The following is a 27,354-nucleotide window of genomic DNA, read 5'->3' as shown; positions in this document are numbered from 1 at the left end:
GGATGCGTTAGCAGCTCATATGTGGAGCATATTTTGCTCGAGTGGAGAGCAAAGCATTTTTAATAATAATCTACAGTGTAGAAAATACATAAAAGATGTCATTCCATTCTTTTTTCATTTATAAATGTCTAGTTGTGGTCTCTCGTAGGGGTGCGAATCTCTCAGTGTCTGGCGTTTCGATTCGATTCCGATTTTTGGGGCCAAAAATCCAAAAATTCGAATCGTTTTATTCCTTAGCTCTAAATTACTAGGCAAAGCATAGAACAATTATGAGTTATTTGCACAAACAACACAGGAACGAACTGCCATGTTGTTCCTAGCGCTTTTAGCTCCTATCTGATGAGACAGCGTCTGCCCGGGTTCAGCTCTGCTTGTGGGTGGTCGTGAGCCAAGGTGGGCGAAGCCATGAATACTAATTAATACGATTTCCTTTGACTAGATACTGCAGACAATGAGGGTTGAGGAAGAGTTTCATGTGCAGCAGCAGTTTTGAATTGTATTTTTTATTGTATAATGTATGTAGTTAAGCTATGTATGGGTTAAAATGATCTGCTGTGTGATGTGATCTTCACAGGTTTGGGTTAATAATGGTGTGTGTTGTGTTTGGTGTGCAGTGGAAGATCTGGGACTGACTTCCTGTGGAGAAAACTCAGGCACTGCAGATGTCCTGTCCCGACTCATCATCGAACGTAAGTTTTACATCCACTCTGCTGAACTTCCTGTCGCCGCATGCCGATGTATAATGTTGTTTAATAATTATATTTTTATCTGATTACTATTCTTTTCCTGCTTGTTCTTCTTGTTGTTTTTCTACCACTACCATTTTCCGTTGCATAATTCATCCTGCAGCCATAGCAACCACCTGAGATACAATTGCAACTGTTACAATTATTAACCAATTAGCAACCCCCTTGGCAACCACTAAGAAAATAAGAGCATGGCAGCTGGTTGAAATATCATAACTATCACATTGCCACACTGCAGCACCATATTAACCAATTAGGAGCATCCATCTGGATTACTAAAGCACCCACCTAGCAAGAGCATGACAACCTTTTAGCAACCATTTTGCAACACCATAGCTACCATCTGGACTATAATACCAACCAATTAGAAGCATCCACCTGGGCTACTAAAGTAACTACCTAGCAATAGCATGTCAACCTTTTAGCAAACATTTAGCAGCACCATTGCAACCACCTAGTAACCACTTAGCAGTATCATAGCAACCACCTTGGAAACACCTACAGCTTTACTTAGCGAAACACCACAACAAATAAATAATATCCACCTAGCAACCACTTACATCCCACGGTATCCACTAAGCAACACCACAGCAACCCCGTGGGTTCATAAAGCAACTACCTAGCAATACCAGACAGCTTTTTAGCAACCACGTAGCACCTAATAACCACTTTGCAGGATCATAGCAACCACCTTGGAAACACCTACAGCTTCACTTAGCGAAACACCACAACAAATAAATAATATCCACTTAGCAACCACTTACATCCCACGGTATCCATTAAGCAACACCACAGCAACCCCGTGGGTTCATAAAGCAACTACCTAGCAATACCAGACAACCTTTCAGCAACCACGTAGCACATAATAACCTAATAACCACTTTGAAGTATCATAGCAACCACCTTGGAAACACCGACAGCTTCAATTAGCGAAACACCACAACGACTAAATAATATCCACTTAGCAACCATTTACATCCCATGGTATCCACTAAGCAACACCACAGCAACCACATGGGTTCATAAAGCAACTACATAGCAATACCAGACAGCCTTTTAGCAACCAAGTAGCACCAATAATATCCAGCATCCAATAATATTGGGAGTTAGGAAGATGTGGATTAGGTTCGGTGGTGATCATTCAACATTCTGAGCTCACTAATGCTTATTTTGTCACTGAATGTAAAAAAAAAAATCACAGCAATGCCCGACAATCAAGTAGTTACTTCAAAAAAAGCAGGATAAGATATTTTTCATACCCTCGATTTCAAAATAAACAGCTGTCTTTGTTGTTGTGCTGGTTTTTGCAGGAGAAGGTCCGGAGATCCAGCCTCTGCTCTTTCCCTGCGGCTCACTGAAGAGGGAAGTGCTGCCCACCGCTCTCAGACAGAATGGTCAGACATATTCAGATAAAGAAGCTGCCATTTTGTCTACTACCAAAAATTAGAAAAAGATTGGGACAGTATGGTAAAACAGTAATATATTATAACATAGTGTTTCTGAGGTTTACTTTGGCTTTTTACTTGATTGCACATGTTTACTTGATTTCATGTTTTATCTGCTTAACTTCATTTCTTGTATTATATACACCCTTTCCAATGCCAAGTGGTACATTGGGCTAAGATCTGCCACTATGATCGGGAGATCGCTGGTTCGAATCCCAGTCATGTAGCTTTCCATCAGCTGCCAGAGCCCTGAGAGAGCACAATTGACCTTGCTCTCTCTGGGTGGGTAGATTGCCCTTTGATTGCGGCACGCATTCACTGTGGCATTGTTTTGATAAGCTTCTGCAATGTCACAAGATATATTTCAATCCAGTGTTCCATTAACTTTTCACCAAAAATCTTGCAGCAGCATTTATGATGGTAGAGTCTGACAGCTGCACAAAGCCTCCTTCATCCAGCACATCCCAAAGATTCTCAATGAGGTTAAGGTCTGGACTCTGTGGTGAACTCTCAATCCATGTGTGAAAATGATGATCTCATGCTCCCTGAATCACTCTTTCACAATTCTAGCCTCATGAATCCCGGCATGAGGATTCATCATCTTGGAATATGGCCGTGTCATCAGGGAAGAAAAAATTGATGATTGATGGAATAACCTGGTCTATATTCAGTATATTCAGGTAGTCAGCTGACCTCATTCTTTTAGCACATACTGTTACTGAACATAGACCTGCAGACCAACTGCAGCATCAACCCCACTTTTACTTAGTTAAATCCTGGTGTCGAAATCATGATGTATATTAACAAATGAAAAAGTTCAACAGATAAACCATGAAAATTCCTTGCTTCATACTGTCTGCAGTCAAATCAAAGTAAAAGAAAATTAGAATAAACTCTGTGTTTTCCATATTGTTCCCAGTATTTCTGGCTGGGGGTTGTAGTGTAATCTGAAGGCTGTTTTCTCTGTTAGTGTAGAGTAGTGTAAGGTTTTGTGTGTGACATCTGTGTCTGATGTTTAATTAGAGAGTGTGGAAAACATGCTAAACACAAGTCTACTTACAGCATCCTGCAAATCAGTGTGTGTGTTTATGTGTGTGTGAGGGGTGTACAGGTGAATCGGTGTGTTTGTGGAAGTGTGTGTGGGCCTGACTCTGTGTGTGTGTGTGTGTGTGTGTGTGTGTAATTGAATAGTGTCTGTGCTGAAGCTGCTGCTAGTGTCCCAATCCCCCTGGGTTCAGTACTAATTACAGCCCTGTGTCTAATTGTGCTGTACGACATAAAGAGCATTAACTCTCTCTCTCTCGCTCTGTCTCTCTCTCTTTCTCTCTCATTCTCTTTTTTCTCTCTCTGTCTCTCTCATTTTTTTGTCTCTTACACTTTCTCCCTGGCTTTCTTTCTTTCTCTCTCACTTGTTCTTTTTCTCTTACATTTTTTTCATCGCTCTCTCCTTCTCTCTCCTCCCCCATTTCTCTCTCTCTGCCACTCTTTCTCTCTCTCTGTTTTATTTTCTCTTACACTTTCTCATCACTCTCTTTTTTCTCTCTCTCCCCTCTCTTTTCCTCTCACACTTTCTCTTTTTGTCTCTTCCTCTCACACTTTCTCTCTCTCTCTCTCTTTCTCACTCTCTTTCTCTCTCTGTCCCCCTTTTTCTTTCTCTCTCCATCTTGCTTTATCTGTCACTCTTCTTCTCACACTTTTCCTCTTTCTGTCTCCCTCTCCCTGTCACACACACTATCTATTTCTTAAAGTCTCTTTCTCTACTCTCTCTTTCTCTCACACATACGTTCTTGCTTTGTCTTTCTTTACCTCTCTCTCTTTCTCTCTGTCTCTACTACTTTCTCCCTCTCACATACACAAACTATCTCTTTTTTTTCTCTTACTCTCGTTGTCTTTCACACACACACACACTCTCACTCTCTCTTTCTCTGTCACTCTTTCTTTTTCTCTTATACTTCCTCACGCTCTCTCTGTCACTCTCTCTTGCACACTTTCACTCTTTATCTCTCTCTCATACACTCACACAGTCTATCTCTTTCTCTCACACACGATCCCATTCTCTATTTCTGTCACTCTCTTTCCTGCTGTCACTCTTTCTCGCACACTTTCACTTTTTATCTATCTCTCTCTTTCTCTCTGTCACTCACATACACACACACACACACACACACACTGTATCTCCCTCTCTTTATCTTACTCTCTCTTACTCCCACACACACACACACACACGCTCTTTCTCTCTAACTCTGTCACTCTTCCTCTCTGTCTCTCATTCTTTCTCTCCCACTTTCCCCCTTTATCTCTCCCTCTCGCTTTCTCTGTCACTCTTTCTCTCACACTTTCATTCTTTATCTCCTCTCTCTCTGTCTCTCACACACACTCTCTCTCCATTTCTTTCTTTCGCTCTCTTTCTTTCACTCTCCCTCGCTTCCACTCTTTTGTTTACTCTTACTCTCTCCCCCTCTTTCTCCCTTTCTCTTTATCTTGCTCTCTCTCCCTCTCTTTCTCACTCTTACATTCTTCTTTCCTTTCATTCTTTCTCCCTCTCTCTTTTTACTCTCTTTTTTCTGCCTATCTTTCTGTCTGTCACTCTCTCTCACACACACTTTCTTTCAAATCAAGTATGCTTTATTGGCATGACAGTATATGAGACTTGTTATGCCTAAACTATACATTGATAATTGGTTAAATAAAAGCCTTAAAGCATTGTTATAAAAATACATTACAAAATAAATATGGTCATTCAACAAAAAAACTACTAATGTGTAACATAAAAAGTTAACAAGCTGATGAACATTCATACTTACTCTCTCGGTCCCTCTTTCTCACTTGCTCTCTCTTTCTCTCTCCTCTCTCTCTCATTCTCTTGTTCTCCGTTCCTCAGGAATCCCTCTGGAGACACTGACAGTGTATCAGACCTCTGAACATCCTGACCTAGAGAAGAACATCACTCATTATTTTAGTGAGCAGGTACAGAGACACAGATGAAGCCAGTACTACTCTTCTCACCAGTCTCACACAGAACACTTGTTCTCAGCTCATCATCATGTGTGTTTATGCTTCAGGGAGTGCCAGCCAGCATCGCTTTCTTCAGTCCTTCAGGGGTAAAGTTCTGTTTAAACACATTAAAGGGACTGGCTGGAACAAAGCTGGACAAAATAAAGGTAATCAATGCTTTAATTTATAAACTGAGATATGAATAGCAAAACCATTACTTATAGGATTATTGATCTCATTTCACAAATTAACACTTTTATCACTAAAAATGAAAGTATGATAGCAGTATCATGACATCACACTATTAATAAACAGCTATTGTCTGGTCTATTTTCATACATAAGGCACATCAGATTATAAGGCGCATTAGACGACACTAGTAAGGAACAGGGGTGTGACCATATTTTCCTTCTAATTTTCCTTGTAATTCCTTAAAAAAACACTTTTGTTAAAAGTTAAACAAGAGCTGGATGTTAATCTACACAAATCTCTTTTATGAAACGGTTTATTTGGGTGAGTAAAGCGCTTCCGTTTATTCACAGTATGCATAGATTTCCAGATTTCCACCAATGCTAGCTGTGGTTAGCGGCCAGTGCCACCCGACAGCGCTACTCGGATGAACCCTGAGTGTTCCGGTAAGCCAGGGTGATATCAACGGTTTGTTCCACATAGCTTGTTTAAACATGCTAGGCGGTTAGTGACTAATGCTAATGCTGCACCAGCAGTGCTAGCCAGGGTTAGCAGCAGGCTACAGACCGATAATACTCACCTCTGAACGGCGAAAAAGCTACCGCTTAGCGCGGTTAGCGGCTAATGCTAATGCTGCTCCAGCCTTGGTGCTGGAGAACTAAACTGAAACTCCTGTATAAAGCTGTACTTCAGCGCAGTGGCTTTACTGCTCCTTACTGGTAAAATTCATAAATAAGTTTCACCGGATTATAAGATGCACTGACGATTTTTGGAAAGATTTTTTTTTTTTTTTTTCATGACAAAAACGAGACAGAAAAAAAAATAATAATAACAGCTGAAAACAAAAACTAGGACTGTTTATTACACTTTTCATCAAATAAAAAAAACTGAACGAAAGATGTCAAAGACGGACGAATGGGGAAATTATTTGTAAAAAATGATATTATTGAGCAGTGATCGAAACAAAGCCGCTCCTAACAACATCCTTATGACCGGTGTTGTGCTGAATTCAGCACCCCCGCCAACAAAAGCACCCCATCACGTGAGAGGCTGCAGGTGACATGATTATTTTCATTATTTAATTCTATTTCATTATATGAGTCAGAGTAGCTTACAACAGTATCTTGGGTATTTTCATTTTCGAAGTAAATTTAAAGCACAGAAGCCAAGAAGAAAAAGGTGTGTGCTGTGCTTTTCCTGGCAGGGGTTCTAAAATCGGCACAACACCGGTCCCCAAGCCCCTCACGCTGAACCGTACACAGTTGATCCACACAGCGGCTCCTCCTCTCCCACTTACTGAGTAAACACCATTTATAGGATAAGTTCAGCTGCGCTACAATGGAAAATTAATAAATTATTTTAATAAACATTTGCAGTAAATAAACTCAAAATAACAACACAAATATAAAATACATAATACACACTGTTTATTTACTAAAATTCAGTAGACTAAAATGTGACGAAAACTATTATGCCTTTTAATCATGAGACTAAAACTAAATCAAAATCACCTGTCAGAATTAACACTGCACTGTAGAAGTTGAAGTTTAGAATGATCTTGGTTTAGAGCAGCTGATTCAACTCATTAGATAATTCACAAGACCCTGATGACAGGAAACAGTACGTCACAGTGAATCAGCAGAGCTGGAGCTCTACAGGTGCTCGGTATCTCACCTCAGTGTTACAAAGTGTGTGTGTGTGTGTGTGTGTGTGTTCCGTCCTGCAGTTGGCTGCTGTCGGCCCCACCACAGCGGACGCCCTGGAAGCAGAGGGACTGAGAGTGGGCTGCACAGCGGAGAAACCCACCCCACAGCACCTCGCCAAGGGCATCGCCCAAACCCTGAACTCAACCACCGCTGACCTCTGACCTCTGAACTACGAGCCATAGGATCTACATAGCATCAGCACAATCCGTCCAATAGAACAGAAAAAAGAAGCGTTTTTTTCACACCTGACATTAACATGCATCATGGTGATCTAATCATAAGTGTCACCAGCACAAAGTACAGGTGTGAAAGGGATACAGTGGAATACAGATCAATCAAACCGATTAGTACCTATTTGTAAGTAATCAGAGACTAATCTCAGTATTCCCCAACACAACAAAGCCCCTCACAGAAAATACTGTATTTTTCACGCTATAAGGCACACTTTAAATCCTTTAATTTCCCCCCCCCAAATCGTCCTTTTAATAAATAATTTTATATATAAATTCTAAAGTACTGCGTTATACAGGAGTTTCAGTTTAGTTCTCCAGTAGTATTAGCATTAGCTGCTAATCACGCGAAGCGCTAGCTCTTTAGTCGTTCAGAGGCGAGTATATCAAACTGTAGCCTTCGTTTACCAATATACATGGCATCTACGTGGGACGAACCGTTAGCCAATATTGGCCTGGCTTAACAGAACACTCAGGGTTCCTCAGTGTAGCGCTGTTGGGTGGCATTAGGCTAATGCTAATGCTCTAGCCCTATTGCTGGAGAACTTCTGGAATCTAAGCTGACTGTAAATAAACGGAAGTGTTTACCTTCCTTATAGTGACTCTTAAAATGTGCCTTATAATCCAGTGCATCTTATGTATGAAAATATACCAAAAAAATAGACGTTTATTGATAGTGCGCCTTATAATTCTGTGTGCCTTTAAGTGCGAAAAATACAGTACATTTGTTGGTGATCAGAGACACAGTTGAACACTTTATTAATGTAGTGTGAACTCCAAAGCATCTTGATGTGCTCACAGCCCCTCAAAGAAAATATAGTAATATCTGTTATGCCACACCGTCTACTGTCCGTTTTGACTGTTTTTGGTTTGGTGCGCTAGCCAATTAGCAAGGATGCTAATCTAACAAGCTACCATGTTCTGCTTTCAGTTCATTTTCTTTCAAATTGTCGAAACACTGTTACTGTGCTGAAGACTCTTTCTTTCTCTATCTCTCTCTCTTTCTCTCTCTCTTTCTCTCTCTCTTTTACCCACTCATTCACATGCTCATGCATTCACTCAGTCTGTCTCTCTCTGTCTCTCTCTCTCAATTGGTCTCTCGCTCGCTCTCTCATTCAATCGCAAATCTACCCTGAAATATTATAATATAGTAAAAAAAGGATCTAGTCTACACTATTATTACTCTTCTCCCATAATTAAATCATAACTTTAATTATGATTAATCACAGAATATTGTGGTGATTAATGCAATTCAGTCATTTTCAGTAATTGACTCTACTAATATAAATATAATTTAATTTTACCAATCTTAAATACCCATTAATAAAGTCTTGAAATCTTGTAGGCCACATGGCTTACACACACGCACTGATATTTTATATTTGCACTGGTGACACTGATGTTATTTTTTTGTTTTGTTTTGTGTTTTTGTTTCAGATAAATAAAAATGCTTTTATTATATTGTTTCAATTAATATATTGAGTAACCATTTATTATCATTTAAGAAGTGCATGCTAGTACAATAGAAAACTTTCACAAATATAGTATATGTTCACTAGTTGTTTGTTGTGTGATGGACTTTTGTTTTATACTCCATTAAAATCAGTAAAACTGAGTCAGAAATGTGAAATAGTCAGTCTGATTATAATCTGACACCACTTTTAAAAAGTCCTGTGGTCTACCCAAAGTAAAAAAGCTGAGCACATTTGAGAAGTGTAGATACCTTGCAGTGTAAAAGCTATTAGTATATACATCAGTGTGCCCTGTGTGTAGTTTTTAAAGTTTCTCTGCAATGTATTCTGTTAAACTGCTTATTCATCTTATATAATTATTTCTAAATAATGTAAGTAATGGCCCAATTTTTATTTATATTTCTTTAGTAATTCAAAACAATGCATAGAAATAAGCTGATAAATCACAAGGAAATATTTTAATTAGCTTGTCCTCACTTTCACACAGAAAGCTTCTATCTCTATCTCTGTTGATTTTTTGACTTCGCTCCATAATTTATTTTTTATTTAATTAAACCAATAGAAATGCTCCACAATTGTTTGGACTAAAATCTTTTAACTTTGACTTCCATTGAAAGTTAAAAAGGTTTTTTTTTCTCCCCTGGTATAGTTAATATTTTTGATATTATGTTTATGTGAGGCAGTAAAGATATTAAGTATTTCCCTGGACATGCATAAATGTGTTTTTTTGTTTGCTATTATTGATATGCAGTTTTGTGTAAAGGTAAATTATTGTTTTTAAAATGTTATTCTTGTTATCCCCAGCTGTCACTTGGAAAACCTATTGATGTGTGCATTAAAAAATGTTTTTTTTTTTTCCTTTTAATGTTTTTTTTTTTAAATCACCATAAGTTACATTTTATATTACTTTACCACAGGTTCAGATTTCAGAATTAAGTTTCATATAATTTAATACACAGAGATACACTCTCACTAAACACTGACTTTATGTTTATTTGGGTTTAGTATTCTAATTTTATATAGAGTTAATTACAGGTAGACACTCTCGCTGAACACTGACCTTATGTTTATTTGAGTTTAGAATTCTAATGTTATATAGAGTTAATTACAGGTAGACACTCTTACTGATCACTGACTTTGTTGTTTATTTGGGTTTAGTATTCTAATGTTATATAGAGTTAATTACAGGTAGACACTCTTACTGATCACTGACTTTATGTTTATTTGGGTTTAGTATTCTAGTGTTATATAGAGTTAATTCCAGGTAGACTCTCTCACTGAACACTGACTTTATGTATATTTAGGTTCAGTATTCTAATGTTATATAGAGTTAATTCCAGGTAGACACTCTCACTGACCACAGACTTAATGTTTATTTGGGTTTAGTGGAGTTTAAGTAAGAGTTGTATTTATGGGTATTTTAGTGTATTCTTGCTCGAGCTGGCTTTGCTGTAAACACTGGGGTGTGATGCGGCTGCAGGTGTGTCTGCACTGGAGTGCGAGGCGCGTGGCCTCTTAAGCACGGAACACCTGTGGTGATAAAATATAGAAAAGACGCTCAGGCGCGCAGTTTACTTCAGTAATATAACCGTATAACTCCGCCGAGCGAGCGGTGCTCAGGCTGCAGGCATTAACTACGACGGTAGGTAAACTCTTTACGTTAAACAAAGGAATGAATAATACAAATAAATATTTAAAATGTGAGTAAACATATTTAATGGACTTTGAGCGGTTTTAATACACGTAGTCGCGTATACTAAAACAATATGAATAGCTCCCTATCCCTCTGCTGAGAGGAAAACCTTTTTGCTGGGTTGCTAAGCAATACAGGCAGCAGCTAGACCCGTCACAATAAATAAATCGAAACTACATATATATAATGAACATTGTTGTTTTATTCTATAAACTATAGACAACATTTCTGCCAAATTCCAAATAAAAATATTGTCATTTAGAGCATTCATTTGCAGATAATAAGAAATGGCTGAAATAACAAAAGAAATGCACAGCTCAGACCTTAAATAATGCAAAGAAAACAAGTTTATATTCATAACGTTTTAAGAGTTCAGAAATCAATATTTGGTGGAATAACCCTGTTTACCCTTTATTCACAGTTTTCATGCATCTTGGCATGTTCTCCTCCTGCAGTCTTACACAATGCTTTTACATAACTTTATGCCTTCACTCCTGGTGCAAAAATTCAAGCAGTTCAGTTTGGTTTGTTGGCTTGTGATCATCCATCTTCCTCTTGATTATATTCCAGAGGAAAAATGTAAGGTCCTTTTAACTAATATAAAATTTAAATCTAAAGTTTTTTTTTTTTTGCCACAATATTCACATTTTTCTTGTACTATCTTTAATCAAATTGTAAAGTTGTACAGATAAATCTTGAGTTTGAGATCTTTATATAATTGTTATTATTAACTTCATTAAAATTATCTTCATTGAAGTTTTGAGTGAATCATTAAAAAAAACAGAAATGTATAATTTTATTTTCAAATGGTCAAAATTGACTGTTTTTTTTAGGCTAAAACAGCCATAAAAGGCTGCTATTTTTGCGCCAAACTGTGAGCACGAGTCTGTTTGAATTTTAACTTCAAAGAGCTCGCACGTGACCAGGTGGTTCGGTTATAAACGGAGCTCCAGCTCGCGGGCAGCAGAATGTCAACTCACACAGGTGATCAACTCAGCTCTACCTCTCTCCCCCAGCTCCCTCTCTGTCTACCTCTCTCTCTCTCTGTCTACCTCCCTCTCTCTCTCTCTCTCTACCTCTCTCTCTCTCTCTCTCTCTCTCTGTAACGATGCCGGTTCTGGTTGGGCTGATCGTGGTTTTGCTGGGTTCTGCTATTGGGGAGAAGCTGTTCCACAGGCGGGATCACTCAGATATATATCCTCCCTCTTCCCGCCAGGCGGCGCTCATCACCGACCCAGACACGGCAGAGGTAAAGCTTTTTATACACACACACACACACACAAAGTATATAAAAAAGTAAAAATGTAAAAGCCCAATTAAATGCTTTGCATAGTTCTTTTACCATTAAGTTCCTTCAAAATGTACTAGTGCATCCCCAAAAATTTGAATATCTTTGAAAAGTTACTTTATTTCAGTAATTCAGTGTAAAAATGTGAAACTCGTATATAATATAGATGTATGTACACACAGAGGGAAATATTTTAAGCATTTATTTATTTATTTTATTTTGCCAATGAAAAACCCAAAATCAATGTCTCATTATTAATATATTATATAAGACCAATTGGAACTTTTGGCAGTGTGGGCAGTGTGCCAAGTCCTGCTGGAAAATGAAGTCTGCATCTCCAGAAAAGTTGTCAGCAGAGGAAAGCTGCTATAAGATCTTCTGGGAAAACACGGCACTGACTTTGGACTTGATAGAACACAGTCGATCAACACCAGCAGATGACATGTATCTCAAACCATCATTGATTGTGGAAACTTCACACTAGACCTCAAGCAGCTTGAACTGATGCAGATTTCATTTTCCAGCAGGACTTGGCACACTGCCAAAAGAACCAATTGGTCTTATAAAATATTCTAATTTTTTGAGACACTGATTTTTGGGTTTTCATTGGCTGTAAGCCATAATAATCAACAATAAAAGAAATAAAAGTTTTCATTTCTTGCGTTTGGACACCGAGAAGGCTGTGTAAGTGAAGACAAAGACTAAGCTTCCAAATAATAAATCAAAATCTACTTCTATATAAAATGCTTTTTCTAGTGTTTAATTACAGTTTACTAACTGAAGTGTTTTGTCATTCTTTTTCCCCCCAGAAATTTCTCTTCAAGTATGGCTTCATTAAGGCATTGACGTGGGAGGAGCATCCAACCCAGAGCACTGACATGCTAACTGATGCTGATGTTTTCATAGAGAACATTGACTCTTTTGTCCACGAGGGGGCGTCCTCTTCTCGTTCTGGAAGTTCTGGACGTACCTTAGAGTCACCTGAATTTGTCAAAGCTCTCAAAGAGTTCCAGCAGGTTTCTGGTTTACCAGTCACGGGTCTTTTTGATGACGCCACCAAAGTGGCCATGAACAAGCCCAGATGTGGAGTCCCTGACAAAGATGAGGACCTGATTGAGACCCACTCTACCTTACAGGATCTTAATGAGACAACAATATATAACGATACCACACCAGTGACTTTAAATCACACAGAGACAAGTAACACCACAGAGACAGAAACACTAATTTCTAACAGAACAGATAACGAAACCCAAGCGCATCCCAAACCAGCCCTACGAAGAAAGCGCCACCTTGTGGAACTGGTGCATAAGCGCAGGCAGAAGCGAGAGGTTGGTGAATGGGGCCACATGGCATTCTCTAAGAGCATTCTCAGGTGGCGGCTTATTGGTGAAGGGTACAGCAGTCAGCTGTCCATTGATGACCAGAGGTATATCTTCACGCTGGCCTTCAGGATGTGGAGCGAAGTGTCGCCTTTGGAGTTCGTGGAGGATTTGCACTCGCCACTGGAGGAGATCGACATTAGACTGGGCTTTGGAACAGGTGGGATATAATTAGATTCAGTAGATTTTGAGTGGTTCTAATGAGGCAGACAGTTTGAAACATATGAAATCAGAACAAAATGCAGAACATTTATGTCCAAAAGTTTGAAGACACCTGCTCCTCCAGCATTTCTTCTACAATCAAGTGTCTGGAATTGAATTTTAATCGTCTGCTTTTGAGTCTTGGTTCCTCTCATAGTGCTTTTCCATCAAAATAAGTTCCGTTCAAGCTTTTAAGAACCATAGTGCTTTGCAGTCTGCGTTTCCACCAGTTTTAGTGTAACCGCCAAAAAAACACATCAACAGAGGGCGTTGCACAGCGGCAGTGCTCCTGTACTGGCCCTCCAACTCCTGGTACAAGCAGTGGTCATCTCACGTGTGTAGTAAAACCACTCCAAATGATCCAGAATGCAGCAGCACGTCTGATCTTCAACCAACCAAAACGGGCACGTCACCCCACTGCTCATTGAGCTCCATTGGCTACCAGTTGCTGCTAGTATCAAATTCAAAGCTCTTATAATCGCCTACAAGGTGATGACAGAACAGGCTCCTTCCTACCTGCACTGATCACTCCTGAAGACTTACGCCACCTCCAATAGTGTATTCTTGAAATATATATATATTTTTATACAGTTTTTCCACATTGTTTGCACACAAACTGTGAAACTGTGCACACAAATCCAAAAACATGAAGCTCATGTGTCACATTGTTACTCTAAACTGCTACACGCTAAGCACAATTGTTGAATGTTCTCACTCAAATATCATTCTAAATCACAGCTTTGCAAATCGCAAACACAAATTGCATCATTTAGAACACTTTGCTCACCTGAGAATCTCCGACCTTCAGCTACATAAATAATAAGTACATTTTTGTTACCTCTTTGTATGTGAACTGATTTTCCTGGTCATGTTTCTCATTGTACTTACATAAGTGAAAATTACAGCTTTGCAACAAACTACACAGAGTTAAAAATGTCTTACATTTGTGTCGCATATATATGTAGTACTGTAATGCTATAGGGGGGGTCCTACACCGCACCAAATAAATATAAAGAACAGAAAGCCAACATATTTCCATGGACTTTTATGCATTTGAATTTGTACAGTGGCCTCATGAGGTCAAAAACATAACCAAATACTTCTGATAACAGTGCTCTGAATTGATCTTGTCAGTGTTTATTTGATCTGTAAGAGATGAGTATATAAATAGCTGTGTTTGTTGTTTTGGTGGAAGGAATCAGTTTTGCTAGAGATTTGTCGAGTTTCAACAAAGCAGTTAATAATTTTCAGTTTGAGAAGTTTGTAGAGTTTTGAGAATCTGAGCCAAGTTTCTAGAAATACGGTTAAACATTTGGGAAAAACTGTAATTCAGCGTTTTGTCATATCGCCAGGAGTATCAATATCACAAAAATACAATGAAATATTGTGATATTATTTTAGGCAGACAATTAAGAAGACTCTGGAACACCCAGTAGTGAGTTGGGTCTGGATTTGTGTAAACCTGCTTTTGGATACAGTGTGTATATAATAAGATATTATGGAAATACAGATTGAATGGGTCTCTTCAGTAAGGCGTAGAGCTGATTGGGCGGATGAGAAAAAATTGTGTAGTATTGGATGGTATACCGTGCACTATAGTCACTACAGAACACACTCTCAGTGTAGAATTCTCATTGTGTTGCTGAATATAGCGGATGTATAGTCTGTTGGCTGGAATAATAGATTAGCTCAGATGGTTCTAATGATCTGGTAGAGCAGTGAGAGGTGGAGAATGGAGTGTATAGAGCTGTAGATCACAGTGTTTAAAGAGATAATCACCTGCTTTGTTCCTCTTCCGTTACAGGACGGCATCTTGGCTGTGCTCAGCGGTTTGACGGTGCTGGGAGGGAGTTCGCTCATGCGTGGTTCCTCGGAGACATCCACTTCGACGATGATGAACACTTCACCGCCCCCAACACGGGGAACGGGATCAGCTTACTGAAGGTCAGAGACCAGAAATCCCATAGACATGTGTATCACCAACTAGGGATGTGCCATAATTGTATTTTACATGATATCATTATAAATTTTGGAAACAATAAAAAAAAAACATATTGTGATTTTTCTGTCTTTAAACCAGTATAAAGCTCTGGAAAAAAATTAAGAGACCACTTCAGTTTTTATTCTATAAACTACGGACAACATTTCTCCCAAAATCTAAATAAAAATATTGTAATTTAGAACATTTATTTGTAGAAAATGAGAAATGGCTGAAATAAGAAAAAAGATGCAGAGCTTTCAGACCTCAAATAATGCAAAGAAAACAAGTTTATATTCATAAAGTTTTAAGAGTTCAGAAATCAATATTTGTTGGAATAACCCTGTTTTTAATCACAGTTTTAATGCATCTTGGCATGCTCTCCTCCACCAGTCTTACACACTGCTTTTGGATAACTTTATGCTTTACACTCCTGGTGCAAAAATTCAAGCAGTTCAGTTTGGTTTGATGGTGGTGATCATCCATCTTCCTCTTGATTATATTGCAGAGGTTTTCAATTTGTAAAAAAAAAAAGAAAAAAAAGAAACTCATCATTGTTATGTGGTTATTGTTGTTTACAAAATAGACAAAAGGTTCTACAAAACACAAAAAAATCTGAAACCAAGCTCCTCTTATTCCTTTTATTTATCTGTTACTTAAATTGTAAATAAGATACAGTAACCCTTTATTATTTTCACAATTGGGTAGTTTACAATGTATCAGAAAAGCAGGAAAAGGTTTGTACTAAGTATACATTTAGAAATATTAATAAAGAATGAAATATATAGAAACGTAAACGTAGTATTTACATCAATGCACATGCTGTCAATGCAGTATTACACATGCATGTTTTTACAAGATTATAAATACAGTATTATATGATATTGAATTTGTAGTACCATACAAAAATTATATTGTACATTTCAAACGTATTTTATTAAATATTTCCCGATCACATTCTTTTGATCTCAAGTTTAAGTCATTTAATTTTGAGGCCCGATCCGATAATACTATTATACTACTATTATACTATTATAGTTTGAAAAAATATGAGGTGATATTCCTTGTGAACCTGTTACATAGTTCCTAAGTATCTTAATGTTCTCTGATACAACAAACAACTCTGATATTTATTCCTATGTACTGACTTACCAGGGGAAACTAATTAAGGATGAGGCGCACACACACACACACACACACTGCAAACACAGGCACACAAACACTTACACACACACACATACACACACACAGACTTGCCGGGAGAGAAGTGTGTTAGCAGTGTTGTGACTAATTGTATTGTCCAGATCTGCTCTGAGGGGAAAAAAAGGAGTAGTTCTACCTCAGTCTTGTAACCCCACTTTTTTACCTCCTTGAGACTTGGGGCTCTATCGTACACTTTGCACAGGGTGCGTTGCGATGCTCTTTGCTATCTTACACCCCACCAACAGTCTATTTTCACACCTAGCGCCCAAGCCATTAAAACAGTGTGTGAGTTATCTGTATGTACACTAAAGGACGTGGTCATCTGGAAGTGAGGTGTGCTCAGGTAAATTTCTGGTGTGTTTCTATTTTTGTCTGCGGAAAAAAGGTGCGCCACAGACTGACTAAAACCCTGACAACAGTCAATTGTCAGAGTTTATTCCAATAGGTGTGCCATGCGTGCTGCGCACACCCCGATTATTAAACACACATATGGGCGCACTGCAGAGCACAATCCCAACTTTTAATTCAGCAATAAACAGAATAAAAAATAATATAACATTGCTGTTCCCATAAGTGAGCTGCTGGTGTACCTTCACAGCGTGAATGCACACGTTAGAATACTCTGCTGAGACGCAGAAAGTGCCGCGCTGTTAAGATACGAACGTGTCAAAGTCAGAGGGCCCCTGGCTCTTAAATGAAATAGCAGCTGGCACACTGATTGGTTTATTTTACGTTACGCCGAAACACACTAATGATTAATTAAGAGAATGGATGTATGGATAATGTAACATTACATTTTTGATACATCGGTCACCCAGATCTTTACCACCCGATTCCGATCCTTTGTAAGTTTTTATGATCATGATCGGATCAGCCACATCCCTATATTGTATTAAATCAGTTTTATTTTAGTTGTGGTGTGTTATGTCTTGTTCAGGTTGCTGTGCATGAAATAGGACACGTCCTGGGCCTTCCTCATATTTACCGCACCGGATCCATCATGCAGCCCAGCTATCGGCCGCAGGACACCGGCTTCGAGCTCGACTGGATGGACAGGAAGGCCATTCAGAACCTTTACGGTAGGAACACAGAACACAGCGTCTACTCCTGGAGTCTGCTCTAGATATTACAAAAGAGCAACACTTAACCTTAGGTTAGGTAGTTTGGTTGCTTTATCCTTAGGTCTGCCCAAAAGTTAGGTAATTAATTACTGAATAATATAATATAAGATATAAGGTATGCAGAACCACATTTTAGAACATACTTTGAAAGGGAACATGTTACTGGACTGAGAGAAGCAGGATGGCCACCACAAATTTCCCACCATCTAGGCTACAACCCAGCGGCGAGACCTGCTGAATTAGAAGAAAAACATTGCAACATTGGCATGATGACATACCTGTTCCTTACTAGTGTCGCATCATGTGCCTTATAATCCAGTGCACCTAATGTATGAAAATAGACCAGAAAATAGACATTTATTGAAAGTGTGCCTTTAATAATAATCCCGTGCACATTATAGTGCGAAAAATACAGTTCTCATTTTTTTGAGATATTGTATGTAGTGATGATAAAAAAGTGATCCAGTGATCAATCTTACTAATGCAGCAGATGAAGGACATGATGAACTAATGTGTTAATAAGTTCTTCAATATCAAACCCGGTGGAATTGTTCTGGTTCTAATGTTGAAACAAAAAAATCTCTTTATTCAAAAACCAATAAGATAATAAAACCCAAAGCTAATATTATTTTTTGTCCCGCAGGCAGCGGTTATAACTTCCATTATGCTTTCATTTAAAGACACACCTCTGATAAGAGTTTCATCAGCTCCTCCAGATCTCAGCCCCCCGTAATTAATGTTTGATTATGGAGAGAAATTTAAAGGCTGAAAAAGATCAAATCTAAAGTGGCTCCCAGTCCACTATTCGAAATCTGTCCACATGACAATTCATTAAAGATAATAATCACCAGCACAAAACATCCATTACTGGCCGAGAGAAGCACCTGCCGCCGCATCCATCAGCGCGGTAATTTGATGTGTTTGGGAGCTTCATTACCGGTAGATGCCCGTAATGCAGCCAGTTATTTGGGGTTTGGAGCCAAACTGGCGCTGTAAAAGCTGTTCTCTGGCTTAAAGAGCGGGATGCTCTGCTGCAATATTCGCTGTAATCAGATCAGATAAGGAGGGCCGTGATAAACCCCTCAACAGCCCAGAACAGCTTCTGACACTTTCTTATTAAGATATTAAATATTACAGCATATTGTCTGCAATTTTAGCAAATTCAAACCATGTCTGGGGCTCCAAGCCAAACTCTAACTGTAACCTCTTTACACACAGACAGAAATCTTAGCCTACATTTACAATGCTTTTAACAGGGGGGTGGATAAAAAGGTCCTAACACAATATCCCAATATTTAAGGGAAATATATTTGTGTTAATTTTATTTTTGGCAATATAAAAAACATTGAAAAAAAATATATATATATATACAATGGGGTAAAAAAAGTTTGTGCACACCTGATAATTTTCATGATTTTTTTTATAAATCATTGATTGTTCAGATTAGCAATTTCAGTTGAATATATCATATAGCAGAAGAACACAGTGATATTGGAAAAGTGAAATGAAGTTTATAGGATTTACAGAAAGTGTGCAATAATTCTTTAAACAAAATTAGGCAGGTGCATAAATGTGGGCACTCTAACAGACAAATTACATCAATATTTAGTAGATCCTCCTTTTTGCAGAAATAACAGCCTCTAAACTCTTCCTATAGCTTCCAATGAGAGTCTGGCTTCTGGTTGAAGGTATTTTGAATCATTCTTCTTTACAAAACATCTCTTTAGTTCAGTCAGGTTTGATGGTTCCTGAGCATTAACAGCCTGCTTTAAATCACACCACAGATTTTCAATAATATTTAGGTCTGGGGTCGGAGATGATCATTCCACAACGTTCTACTTGTTCCTACTCATTAATGCTTTAGTAGATTTTGAGCAGTTTTTATTTTTAGGGTCGTTGTCTTGTTAAAGTATCCAGCCCCGCCGCTTTAACTTCAACTTTCTCACTGATTCTTAAATATTATTCTGAAGAATCTGCTGATATTGACTGAAATCCATGCAATCCTTAACTTTAACAAGATTCACAGTACCTGCACTGAGCACACAGCCCCACAGCATGATGAACCACCACCAAAGTGTTTGTCTTGGAATGCTGTGTTCTTTTTCAGCCATGCAAAAATAACCGCCCTCCAAATAACTCTTTTTTAGTTTCATTAGTCCACACACAGCACCTTATTCCAAAATGAAGCTGGCTTGTCTAAATGTGTTTTAGCTTTAGCATACCTCAAGCGACTCTGTTTGTGGCGTGTGCTCAGAAAAAAAGGCTTCTTCTGCATTAATTATTCTCCCATACAGATTCTCCTTGTGAAAAGTGAGCTGAATAGCTGAACGATGCACAGTGACTCCATCTGCAGCAAGATGATGTTGTAGCTGGTCTTTGGTGCTGGTCTGTGGGTTGACTATGACTGTTCTCACCATCCTTCTCCTCTGCGTATCTGAGATTTTTCTTGTTCTGCCACTTCAGGTCTTAACTAGAACTGTTTCTGTGGTTCTTCCATTTCCTCACTATTTTCCTCACAGTGGAAACTGATCCGCTGAAATCTCTGAGATCTGAGCTTTTTGTATCCTTCCTCTAAACCATGATGTTGAACAATCTTTGTTTTCAGGTAATTTGAGAGTAATTTGTTTTGAGGCTCCCATGTTGCCACTTTTCAGAGAAAATGCAAAGAGGAGAAAAACTTGCAATTTGCTCCTTAACCCTTTCTCATAACTGGATTCAGCTGTGTATGTAGGTCAAGGGTTAATGAGCTTACCAAATGAATTCTGTGTTCCAATAATTAGTGCTAAATATATATTTAACTCAATAAAACCACAAGGGTGTCCAGATTTAAGCACCTGCCTGATTTAGTTTAAAGAATTATTGCACACTTTCTGTAACTCCTATAAACTTCATTTCACTTCTCAAATATCACTGTGTTCTTCTGCTATATGATATATTTAACTGAAATTGCTGATCCGAACAACCAATGATTTGACATATGGGTCATTTCCTGTCATTTCACACACACACTCACACACACAATATGGGTTCTTGCTGATCTAAATTGTGTACAATTATTGACAGTTTTAGATGTGGAGAGCTGTACTAAAGGAAATGATTCATGAGCCTCCAGACCGTGACCTCCAGTCCCACTGACATTTCAATTTTCACGCTCAACAAGCAGAACTCTGCAAACATGCAGAGGAGCCTCAAACAACATTAAACAAAATGATTCTTACTGTTTTTCTCAGTCGCTTTGGTGCATATTAAAAATTTAGAATTAATATTTGTACCACAGTTTGAACATTTTTTAATACAGTTTTTTACAAACAGCACCACATAATGGATGAGCAGCTAATGCTCGTACTTCACTCAAAATTCTTTGTTCATGCCCCGATGGTAAGTATTTATATTAGTAAACCTATATTAGTGAGCCATCAGAACAAAAAGTTATTTAGTCATACAGTCATATGAAAAAGTTTGGGCACCCCTATTAATCTTAATCATTTTAGTTCTAAATATTTGGGTGTTTGCAACAGCCATTTCAGTTTGATATATCTAATAACTGATGGACACAGTAATATTTCAGGATTGAAATGAGGTTTATTCTACTAACAGAAAATGTGCAATATGCATTAAACCAAAATTTGACCGGTGCAAGAGTATGGGCACCCTTATCATTTTATTGATTTTATTTATTGATGCTTCTCCCCGCGATGACCTACGAACTCACGCAAGGACGTGGACGGTGTTTGGTCGCGGAAGCGAAGATCTGACATAGTGAACATCGTGAGGGACAAATATGTTGTGCAGACTGAGCTTGGCATTAAGCCAGCCTCATCCAGGTATAATGAATTGTGATACTTCAAGCATGATGATATATTTATATATTTTTTTTATATTATTATAAACATTTTATGAAACTTTTTACAGAATAAAAACACCATCGTGTTTATAAAATCTAAATGAAAGAAAATAAATCTGTGGGCAGGGTTTATGTTAATGTTTAGGGTGTACATATAATAGGATGAGACTGTGATGTAACAGTTTAGGTTGTTTTGGAACTGGCCTGTTTTACAGCTCTGTTCATCAGACCTTGCTTACCCATTTCTCTCTCTCTCTCTCAGGTGGCTGCACGGGTCGTTTTAGCACCGTGTTTGATTGGATCAGGAAGGAGAAGACACAGTACGGTGAGGTCGTGGTGCGTTTTAACACCTACTTCATGCGGGAAGGCTGGTACTGGCTGTACGAGAACCGGAACAACAGAACCCGTTTCGGAGATCCAATTTCAGTGCAGGTCGGATGGCACGGAATCCCATCATCTGGTGTGGACGCGTATGTTCACGTGTGGACACGCAAGACGGATGAAGTGTATTTTTTTAAAGGTAAATTCTGAAAAACTTCTATTTGGCAACACACTGGTCTGTTCACACCTTGTATTAACTTGCATCCTGAGTAATTTGATAATAATTGTAACAGGTAATATGAGTGGGCTCTCTCTCCAGTTTAGAAATTGTGTTTAAATATCATTTCACAGTTATTGAAACCTTTTCTACCACTATCACAAAGTCATTGTTAATGAGGAGACAAGCCACTGAATCAGTTATGACTGAGAGTTCTCGTAACGCCCAACCCAGCGTCCGTTCATGGCTAAAAGTTCATGCTTTGAGAGGTTGAGGGTTAGCATTCAAATGAAGAAAGCTCCCCTCAATAAGGAGATTTGGGCAAGCGCAGTAGCCGTAACAAGCTTAAAAAACACATTGTTAAAGTGCTAATTAACCCTTACAGTATAGGGTATTTTTGACTCTCCCTATTCAAACAGATAGAAGACTGGTCTTGGATGATCTTGGTATTGGTCTTGGTCATGGTGGCATTGCAAAGATGGCCACCTAGGGAACTAACTTGTCTATGAGGACTTTAACTATAATGTTGTATATATTGATATAAAACTATTGGCCATTCAAAACAGAGTAGTAAAACGGGCCACTTCCAAAAACCTAGAACTGTTACTTTATAGTCTTGGGTCGTTATATTGACATCCTCGACATTACCATAAACCCTGCACATTTGAAAACACGGGACACTGTATATATATATATATATATATATATATATATATATATATATATATATATATATATATGAACCATGGGGGAATGTAGCTTCAGAGAGAAACTTATACCTAAATAACAAATAAAAACAACTATTGAATAAACAGCTAAACTAAACTTGAAACAAAGAAGCCAAAATACACAGAAATTACCTGCACACTAACTTCCTGCCACCAAAACAAGAGAAAATGGTAGATGACCAATGACAAAAATGTCACATTTCCCCTAAGATATATGTAAAAAACTGCTAAACAAAACTAAAAAGCAAACTGAGCATCAAGTGGATGTTTCAGGTCGGCCTGAGCAGGATAATTTTCCAGGTCATGAAAGGGGAGGAGCCTGAAACATCTCTTCCAGGTCAGGCTTTACCAGGCTCTTTTAAAAAGTGCACTTCTTGTGACCAATTGTGGACTTGCATCCAAAAAATGGTGAACAAAAACAGCAGAAGCAGGCACACAAAGTGAAAATTACGACAGAGGTTGTAACAGTACTCCACAAAGTATGGTGTGAAAGGGGACCACATGTAGAGTAGTGTGAATGTCAATGCATCTGTATGTCCCTGACAGCAAAGCCCCACCCACTTTAACCATGTCTCTGCCAGAAAATGCAGTACCACACCATCCACCGTCCGCACGGGTTAGCTGAATATGCCACAATAACAAGCTAATGGATAATAGTATACACTGGGGCTGGAGCAAAAGCAAAACTAGCTGCCTCTTCTGGATTTAGGTTGAAGACTCAGTTCAAAGAGAACTGGAAGAGTCTTGGTTTAATACCAGGTGTGAACAGATATGTTTTGGCAGTGATTTGGTCGTCTTCCATTCGATTAAACTATATGATCACCTGTTGCAGGTACGCAGTACTGGAGGTATGATAGTGAAAACGATCAGGTGTTTTCTCGTGACCCCGATGGGCAGCGCTATCCTCGTCTCATCTCAGAGGGGTTTCCTGGAGTCCCCGCCCCCATCGACACCGCCTACTACGACAGAAGAGACGCCCACATCTACTTCTTTAAAGGATCCAAGGTGAGAACTGAGTGACAGCGTCACATCTTGAGCTTTTTGTTAGTTACAGTGGTGCTTAAAAGTTTGCGAACACTTTTATGAATTTTCTATATTTCTGCATAAATGTGATCTAAAACTTCGTCAGATTTTCCTGAAAAGTCCTAAAAGTTGATAAACAGTTAAAGCTGATGTCTGTAAGTTTTGCAATTTGGGGAATTTGAGCCCTCTCTGGTGAGAATGGGTAATTGCACAGAGCATGCGGAAGTATAATTTTAAACTGGGTGGGTGTGATGTGGTCTCCTTTCAGAGTGGATGAATCTGATTCCAGGTTATGTTCAGTCAGAGAGAGAGAGAGATTGCGCTCAGTCAGAAACTTCACTTTTTCGTTTCTTTGTTTTTACTAAGAGTAAATGAGCTACTGAGCTCTGAGTTTCCCCTTCTGAAGTCTCCATTGTTCCACCAGCCTCTCGCATTTAGTAAAACTGAAGCAAATCTTCTTTTAAAAGATGTACATGTGGCGTAAGTACGTAAAGACGCATGACGTGGCTAGAAGAACTCCTGTGAAAAGTGACCTGACACCCCAGTTTTTAGAATGAATATATTATATTGGTTGTTTGAGAACACTGGTACCATTAAACACAATATTTTATCCCTTCTCCACTCAGAAATGCTTCTGCTTCCAGTTTAGAAACAAAATAATACAGACTGCCACTTTAAACAAATGAGACAGAAAAATATTATACTCTGTCATTTATTTATTGAGGAAAATAATCCAATCTTAGATATTTGCACATTCAGTATCTGATGTGCAAATAGGTGTTCCTCTTTGCAGCAATAATTACAACTAAATGCTTTCAGTAACTGTTGATCAGTCCTTCAAACCAGCTTGGAGAAATTTTAATCCATATTCTTCCCCAACATTTCGATTGGACATTAACTTTATTCTTCTTAAACCATCCTTTTGTAGAATGAATTGTGTGTTTAGGGTCATCGTCCTGCTGCATGGCCCACCTTCTCTTGAGATTAAGTTTATTTACAGATGGACTGATATTTTCCTTTAGGATTTAGTATTTCTCTGATATAATTCAGAATTTATTGTTCCATTAATGATGGCAAGCTTTCCTAGCCCAGATGTAGCAAAATAGGGCCAAACTATGATACTACCGCCACCATGTTTTACAGATGGAATAAGGTTCTTATGCTGGAATGCATTGTTTTTTTTTCTTTCTCCGAATATTGTTTTTTTTTTATTTAAACCAAAAGTATTTTGGAGAGCAGTGGCTTTCGTAAATGAAACAGCGTCATGCTAATTTATCACCATGTGATCTCAAATGATTTAAACAAATAAGAGCTAGTTCTGGCCCCCCATTTTTCACTTCTCACTGTATTTGATACATAATGTTTAATTTCAGGTTTATCGCTTTGACGTCGGAGCTAATCTGCTAGCTGCCGGCTCTCCCAAAAAGATAACCGAACAGTTCCCTGCGGTTGCCACGGGCGACCACCCTGTCGCGAACTTGGACGCGGCGTACTTCTCCTATTCACACAATGCGCTCTTCCTGCTGAAGGGCACCTCCTACTGGCGGGTGGTGGGGAGCAGAGAGCGCCGACGGAGGGCGTGGCTACCTTACAACGGTGTCCTGCCTGGGAGAGAGGTGGACCAGCAGTGGTTCGACATCTGTGACGTCCACACCAGCTCTCTGAAGACTGCACGCAGGTGATGGAGGAGTGGGCGTGGTTACTCCATCATCAGATCAAAAGGTCTTCATCCAGGCAAAGGCTTGAATCTTGTAACCATAAGACTAATACAGCAATATGGTTTGGGAAGATACTGACCACTGCCTTCTGGGAACAATCCAAAAGGACCTTTCTGATGTTCTGGAGATGCTCTGACCCATTCGTCTAGAACATCACAGTTCTCTTAAAGTGTCTCAGATTCTTGCACTTGTTCATTTTTGGTGCTTCTACACATCAATTTCAAGAACTGACTGTTTATAATACTAGTGCATCTCAAAAAAGTATAAAAGAATATAATTGAAAAGTTACTTTATTTCAGTAATTCAGTTCAAAATGTGACACTAATATATTATATTATAGATGTATTACATACAGAGTGATCTATTTTTTTTCTTTTTTTCATTTATTTCTTTTATTGTTGATTATTTTTGACTTACAGCCAATGAAAACCCAAAAATCTGTGTCTCAGAAAATTTTAACATTATATAAGACCAATTGGTACCAGTGTGCCAAGTCCTGCTGGAAAATGAAATCCGCGTCTCTAAAAAGTTTTCAGCAGAAGGAAGCATTAAGTGCTGTAGGATTTTCTGGGACAAAACAAAACTGCACTGACTTTAAACTTGATAAAACACAGTGGATCAACACCAGCAGATGACAGACATGTCTCTCCAAACCATCACGGATCATCAGTAAATTTTACATTTCAGACACACACAGTCCAAGCTGCTTGAGGTCTAGTGTGAAGTTTCCACAATCAGTGATGGTTTGGAGAGACATGTCTGTCTTCTGCTGGTGTTGATCCACTGTGTTTTATCAAGTCTAAAGTCAGTGCAGTTTTGTTTTCCCGCAAAATATTACAGCACTTCATGCTTCCCTCTGCTACTGACAACTTTAATGGAGGTGAGGATTTCATTTTCCAGCAGGACTTGGCACACTGCCCACACTGCCAAAAGTACCAATTGGTTTTAAATAATATTCTAATTTTCTAAAACAGTGATTGTTGGGTTTTCATTGGCTGTAAGCCATAATCATCATCTACAATAAAATAAATAAAGGCTTAAAATAGATCACTCTGTTTGTAATACATTTATATAATATATGAGTTTTACAGGCAGTGGCTTTAATGTTATGGCTGATTAAAACTCTGTGTCCATACACATCATAGAGTAGTGGGATTGTTGTTCTCCACATGGTTCTCCACAGATTCCCACGTTCTCTCACTGGGGGGTTCAATCTGCTGACTGGGTTGCCATGGCTCCACCTGAACCGACTCAACCCACTCAACCAACTCCACCCACTCCATCACTGGAAAAGCACCGTGGGGTTTCGCCGGTCTCCTTGTTCAGATCGAGTCATAATTTGTGGTTCTTCAGTAGTATAACAGATTTATACCCTTCAAAATTGGCCAAAATTACTGTTCAGTCTCAGTGTAGAACCATCAGAACATCTGAGATGTTTTACTGGACTGCCAGCTTACTGCAGATGAAGCAGTAGACTTTATTAAGAAGTTTTTTCTCAGGCTTATTGGTTTACAGTCTCGCTTGCATGTCTTGGCAGGAGCGTTTAAACATAAAATCTGGATATCAACCTTATTTGACCACACATGTATGGCGTCACATCAATGTCAAAAGTCGAGGGCGCTAAAATACCAGGTAAAAAAAATAACCAGCGTGTTTTAACATTTTGTGTGTGGAAATGAACTTCTCGTGAGCACAAATGTGAAACTAGCGAGCCAAAAAAAAGGGAATCGTGTGGGCGCTGAAGAAAATGTTGCTCTCGAGCTTCATTTTTCTCCTCTCGGGTGCTTTTTTTCCTCATGCACTGTGTAAATTACCTGCAGCAGCAGTTTGTGCTCGACTGAGTGTTTAGCGCTGA

The 27,354-nt window shown here is 38.7% G+C and overlaps 2 protein-coding genes across 4 annotated transcripts in view; both read left to right on the top strand.

Moving 5' to 3' along the window:
• uros (uroporphyrinogen III synthase) overlaps positions 1-9,636 on the top strand; it is a 29,812-nt gene extending 20,176 nt beyond the window's left edge. For 2 of the 3 annotated variants that reach the window (XM_049464735.1, XM_049464737.1), the window contains 3 exons: positions 615-689; positions 2,057-2,140; positions 4,216-4,857. In XM_049464735.1, coding sequence (XP_049320692.1) covers positions 615-689; positions 2,057-2,140; positions 4,216-4,838 — 782 coding nt within the window. In that variant the 3' untranslated portion in view covers positions 4,839-4,857. Of the gene's footprint in view, positions 1-614; positions 690-2,056; positions 2,141-4,215; positions 4,858-5,072; positions 5,159-5,253; positions 5,353-7,100 lie in introns of those variants that run through there. The other variant, XM_049464736.1, reaches the window with a different exon arrangement.
• A 1,938-nt stretch (positions 9,637-11,574) lies between these two features.
• Positions 11,575-26,086, top strand: mmp21 (matrix metallopeptidase 21; the record flags this gene model as incomplete). The annotated part of the gene is made up of 7 exons (XM_022666032.2): positions 11,575-11,724; positions 12,573-13,305; positions 15,151-15,290; positions 17,465-17,606; positions 21,755-22,012; positions 23,591-23,763; positions 25,155-26,086. Coding segments are annotated over 7 exons (1,905 nt in total), but the record flags the coding sequence as incomplete, so codon positions are not given.
• Positions 26,087-27,354: the final 1,268 nt, after the last annotated feature.

The sequence above is a fragment of the Astyanax mexicanus genome, chromosome 15, assembly GCF_023375975.1.
Source record: "Astyanax mexicanus isolate ESR-SI-001 chromosome 15, AstMex3_surface, whole genome shotgun sequence".
Classification (NCBI taxonomy): Eukaryota; Metazoa; Chordata; class Actinopteri; order Characiformes; family Acestrorhamphidae; genus Astyanax; species Astyanax mexicanus.
This window is presented reverse-complemented; position numbering and strand designations above follow the sequence as displayed.